General features: G+C 30.1%; 1 protein-coding gene across 2 annotated transcripts in view; it reads left to right on the top strand.

The window, feature by feature from the left end:
* The first annotated feature begins 506 nt into the window (after positions 1–506).
* Positions 507–6,059, top strand: part of LOC139426626 (uncharacterized) — a 19,742-nt gene continuing 14,189 nt past the window's right edge. For both annotated transcript variants that reach the window (XM_071186020.1, XM_071186021.1), the window contains exons 1-4: positions 507–684; positions 1,332–1,387; positions 3,215–3,325; positions 4,532–4,579. In XM_071186020.1, the coding sequence (XP_071042121.1) occupies positions 564–684; positions 1,332–1,387; positions 3,215–3,325; positions 4,532–4,579 (336 nt within the window). In that variant the 5' untranslated portion in view covers positions 507–563. The remainder of the gene's footprint in view (positions 685–1,331; positions 1,388–3,214; positions 3,326–4,531; positions 4,580–6,059) is intronic.

The raw sequence follows: 6,059 nt of genomic DNA, 5'->3' as shown, positions 1-6,059 counted from the left end.
TATATTTTCATATACTTCACAAGACATTGCAAACTCGAAGTATAAAATTAGTTCATATCAAATTAATGAAGTAGCAAATGTTAATTAGCTTAATTTGTATTATTTGCGAGTAATCATAATTGAAATCAATTGTGAAATAGCATTTATCAGATGAAAAACACCTGCCCTGGTTTATGCTGTTTAAAAGAAATGTAACAAAGTCATAAATCAAAATAAAAAGACACAAAATCAAATTTTTTCACCAATTCCAGGAAGCTGATTCAATTAAAAGAATGGTGTGAAAATCATACAGCGTGTGCCGCAGAACTAAAAAAAAAGGAAAAATTATTTATTCTCTGACAAAACGGAAGTTTTCTACTACAATAGAATACCTATCACTTACCTTAAAAAGACAAATTATACTTCAATACTGTTATGGATCACTTTTCAGCAGGAAGTTACAACTCATGTTTTTCTGATCAACAAGCAAACATATAGATTCATCATAATATATAAATAAAATCGGACTGTATTAGTGGTCATAGAAGTAAAAATTTTAATATTTCCATGAATTTGAGATAAAAATGAATTTATTTTTCACATTTTTCTGTGTAGCTCTCTATTTTACAATATCAGTAGCTGTTGAAGATGTTCAAATGAAACATCATCGTGGATGCTCAAAATATGTAATATGCAGCCAACCTGGTATGAGAAATTTCAAAATTATGACGTTAAGATTTTAAGTTTCATTTTAAAATTAGGTTTTATTGAATTTGTATTATATTATTATATTATAAGATATAACGGAAACATGTACTTAAACGTTTTTGATTTTTACACTAGCCCGTTAAATGTTTTGAAAGTCTCGCGGCTATTCTTACATTTTTCTGGCTGAATATTTGAGTTAAACAACAATATGGTTTTTGCCAATTATTTTTAAATCTGGTTCTAATCATTAAATCTTTGGTTTAAACAAAGGATCTATCTATCTATCTATATATATATATATATATTCTAAAAAAATGCTGATTGACTTGCCATCTGCTGCATAGTGAAGAATATATCAAATTTTAATAAATTAATAACGTGAAAAACGTATCCCTGATAGTTATTGCGCAAATCATTTTACTCTGAACAAAAATAATAGTACCATACTGATGTATGGTGCAATTAAAGAAATAATGAAATACATAAACTTATAATAAAACTCTAGCCTTTAATTCCCATTTCTACGACGATTAACTTTTTATAGCTATAAATATGCTGACTTTAATTTGACAGCTTTAATATTGAAGTTTAAATGTATGCAATGCATGGGTTTGGAAACGTTACATTTTGCAAATATTTTTCAGATTCCACAGCAAGAAAAGCTTTAAACGAATGTTCTTTATCAAAGTTAACAGAGCAGGTAAATAGTTCTCTTTATATCTACTTGTGTGTTATGGATCTACTTATGTATGTGCTTTTCATTAATTTTTTTTTGATATCATTCAACGCAGTTTTTTTGAGTCTTAACAGACTTTTAAGTTTTAATTTCTCGGAAAAAATGGTTGAATAAAAATTTTTAAAAAAATTTTATTTTACCATATTCTAACTAAACAGTCAATTAACCATACACGAGATGGTATTGAAGCTGTTGACTTTGTAAAAAAACCGTTTAATAACTTCTCTCGCTAAATGCAGTTAAACAACCAAAATTTTATTCCACCATCTAGGTCCACCTAATGAAGACACTTAGTTCCTTGCAATTAGGTACATACAAAGATAGCTAATCTTTAAATCTCATGACTGACAGAACCGGAGTTCGAGTTCTAGCCCTGACTCCACTGTATTTCATCCACTCCCTTCAACACATAATGATACCTGAGTCCAGCACTCCTCAGTTTTTTTCTGAACAATTAGAATACGATATTATCCTTCATGTGTAGATGGCAGCACCATAAATTTGATTATCACGAAAAAGCTTAGTATTTTCAATCATAAAGGTTAGGTGAGATAAACAGATAAAATAATTAAACCACTTTTCACTGTTCATTTGATAAAATACACCTCAACCACAACCTAATACCAATGACTATTATCTAACAAAAAGCCTAACTCTAATATCCATTTGAATTCCTTTTTAGCTGTTTTAAAACCATGCTACATAAGAAACTAATCTTTAAATCTCGTAACTGACAGAACCGGAGTTCGAGTCCTAGGGCAGACTCCACTGTATTTCATCTATTCCCTTCAACACAAAATGAGTTAATTGTGTCCTGCACTTCTCAGTTTTTCACCCTGGACAATTAGAATAAGATATTCTCCTTCATGTATAGATGGTAGCACCATAAAACTGATTATCATGAAAAAGTCAAGTATTGTCAATCATAAGCGTTAGGTCAAATAAACAGATGAACTGATTAAACCACTCTTCACTGTTCATTTGATAAAATACCCCTCAACCACAACCTAACACCAATGACTATTATCTAACAAAAAGCCTAACTCTAATATCTATTTGAATTCCTTTTTAGCTGTTTTAAAACCATGCTACATAAGAAGCTAATCTTTAAATCTCGTAACTGACAGAACCGGAGTTCGAGTCCTAGGGCAGACTCCACTGTATTTCATCTATTCCCTTCAACACAAAATGAGTTAATTGTGTCCTGCACTTCTCAGTTTTTCACCCTGGACAATTAGAATAAGATATTCTCCTTCATGCATAGATGGTAGCACCATAAAACTGATTATCACGAAAAAGTCTGGTATTGTCAATCATAAGCGTTAGGTGGAATAAACAGATGAACTGATTAAACCACTCTTCACTGTTCATTTGATAAAGTACACCTCAACCACAACCTAACACCAATGACTATTCTCTAACAAAAAGACTAGCTCTAATATCTATTTCAATTCCTTTTCGACTGTTTTAGAACCATGCTGGTTGTAAACTGCTAAAAAAAGTTTAGTTTTGTATTCATTGTTAGCTGTGAACTGTTTCAAAACCGTATAAGTAAAAAATATCCTTCAACGTAAACTTTATGGGTAATTGGCCGGACTGGCTGCTGCCATATATTTTTCCGTCATTTCAGAATAAAAATTCTAACAGTGTAGTACTAATTTGAATCAGAATAGTTTCACCCATCAAAAATTCTGATCTCTTTTATTAATTTTTCCATCCATATGCATTCGATTACTGGAATTTTTAAAGACATGTATAGACAAATATAAATTTTTTTATTATATTTTAAAGGAAACTAAGGATTTTGTAGACCATTTTAACAATTGGGGAATGCCTGATTTCCAAATGACAGATATTGATGATGGGCTTAAAACATTATGTGAAAGAAATAGAGAATTCCAGGTATGTATAGTATTTTTAAATATCAAAACATAATACTCTCAATGCACATAAACCTATATCTTAGTAGTGAATAAAATAGTAAAATGGGGCATATTGTTTTGCAACGCAGTTTTACACAATGAAATTTTAATTAGAAATACTACAAAAATAAAAGAATAATCAATTAATAGAACATAAAAGCATAAATATTGTTATTAGCAATTTTAATTTATTGAACATTTAATACAGACAAGACTGCAGAAATATAAAGAAGGAAACAACTTAATATTAGACCGACTTGGGGCAATAAAATTAAAGTTCACCAGCTTAAATATTGCAACTTTAGAAGATTTATAGTGTTAGTAATAGTGTTGATGCGTACATCCAGTGTTTGCGCTAGTGCGTAAGTGTACGCTATTGCATAGAGTCGTTATAGCATAGAGTCGCTATTGCATAGTGTCGTGATGCATGTCTACGCGTAGGTTATAGAGTTGTGTACGTGTACCTTATATTATAGAGTTGTGTAAGTGTACGTTATATTATAGAATTAATGCATATGTGGACGTGTTATTATAGCGTTAGTCCGACTTGAGCAATATTGCAACTATGACATGTTTTCAGTAACGTAAGTACAGCACGTTCCTAGCTTTATTATTACAGATTAGAAGAACAGTGATGGGTAGATGTGTTTCGCTCCTCCAATCAGAATTAAGTTGCTCCTCCTGCCAGGTCAAATTTGCTGTAAATATGTTTTTTAAATACATATTTCATTACAAATGAAAACTCCAAGCACGTGTCTGCTAAGAAGTAATTCAAATTGGTAAAGAAAAATTAAATAATACTAAAGATTAAATCATCCTCAATTGATAGAGTGTAGAAGCATTATTTAATGGTATAGAACTTTTAGTAAAGTTAAGGCAGCTGAAGCTTAATGAGAGAAAGGCAAGGCTTAAAATAGTTCGACAAGTAGTTTTGAAAAGAGGAGAGTAGTAGCTTTAATAATACACGTCCACATAATTTATAGTTTTAGTAACACGGGACAAATGACTTTAGTATGTCCTGTGCTTAATATCTTAGTACAATACGTTAATAGCTTATTAATACGTATTAGTTGATAAATACAGATGCAAAGAACGATGCATTTCTCTAATTGTTTACATTGTTCTTAAGATAATATAATATAATTAGCTAAATTTTGTAACTAAGAATGATTATTCTCATTTTCAGGAAATAGCTTATGAGGAAATAATGCATTTTTCAATTGAAAACTATGCCGTAAGTTACTAAACATAATCTTATTGCATAAAAATCAAATAAAAAAAAACTTAATTAATATAATTAGTGAATAAGCACTTAATGCAATAATCTAAATAGGTTTTGATAGTCATTAGTTGAAAACTAATCAGTTATTGTTGAAGTTACTGGTTTTAAATATTCCTTTAAATATAGTATTTTTAATAGGATTATCATTTTATTTTTATAATTAATTAAAAATTAATAAATGACATTTATTTAATGACTATATACATTATTACTCTTTCATGTCTAACGTTATTTATGTTGTGCTCAAAATAGTAAGCTAGTTTCATAATAAAAATCAGTAAATTGCAAAACTACACTCAGCAATTCTAGGAAAGATGGTTATTAGGATGAAATGTTACCCAAACTGAATCGAAACTGTACTTAAAGAGTCAAATTAATATTAATTAATATTAATTCATATTAATACTGTAGGTCCACATTGTGTACCCCCAATGGGACCTAAAATTAATTCCTTTGGTACGGTACACTATTCCATGTGAATATAATACGTGGTGCAATAAAAATATTATGGGTCAATATTAGGGTCCATATCGCGCCTTGCGTTAGTATTGAAAAATGACTTAGAACGTCCCTGTTTCAAAGCATTTTAGAAGACGAATTTCCTCAAAATAAAGCTTCTAAGAATTATTAATTAATATTAATTAATATTAATTAATACTAATTAATACTAATTAATACTAATTAATATTAATATTAATTAATATTAATTTTAATGACACAATGAAAAATTACGAATTTTAATTGAGATGATGTTTAATGAAACGACTATTATCTACTATTTAAAACTGTTCAGTAAAACAAAATTTATCCTGAACCATTTGAGCAGGTTGGTAAACTTAGCTAGTAGGGGTGGGTTGCATTCTATATAGTATGCTTATAGCTAAATAAAATAATCCAGTTAAAGTTTTTAACTCATCAATTCTGTTTTGAACATTACAAAAAGTAAAATAGTTTTGCCTGTCTTTTGGCTTGCATTTTATACCCATTTATTAATAACTAAATAAATAAACCTGAGAAATGCAGTATATATTAATGTAATAAAATTTTAGAAACTTTTAATTCAACACACACACATATATACAGGGTGTCTCAGTTAAGGGTTTCAGAACTCCTAAGAGGGATAGGGGGCATCCTAACGACTCGAAATCATACAGCAATGCGGGATCGGAAATGCTTTCCTGAAGCGGCGATGTACACAGAAGCACCATAAAGAAAAGAGACCCGTAAGTGAAAAATCGTTTTAATAATACATTGAAAAAAGTATATGGCCTCCTCGATCCCCTGACCTATCATGTCTTGATTTTTATTTCTGGGGTCATGTGAAAACACTGGTTTATGACACCCCTGTTGACAATGCTGAGGAGCTGGTTGCAAGAATCACAGTAGCTGCCGGAGAAATTCGAGATATGCCTGGAGTATTGCAGAATGTTCG

Source organism: Parasteatoda tepidariorum, chromosome 9 (assembly GCF_043381705.1).
Source record: "Parasteatoda tepidariorum isolate YZ-2023 chromosome 9, CAS_Ptep_4.0, whole genome shotgun sequence".
NCBI lineage: Eukaryota > Metazoa > Arthropoda > Arachnida > Araneae > Theridiidae > Parasteatoda > Parasteatoda tepidariorum.
The sequence above is the reverse complement of the archived record's forward strand: the minus strand, read 5'-3'. Positions and strand labels throughout refer to the sequence as shown.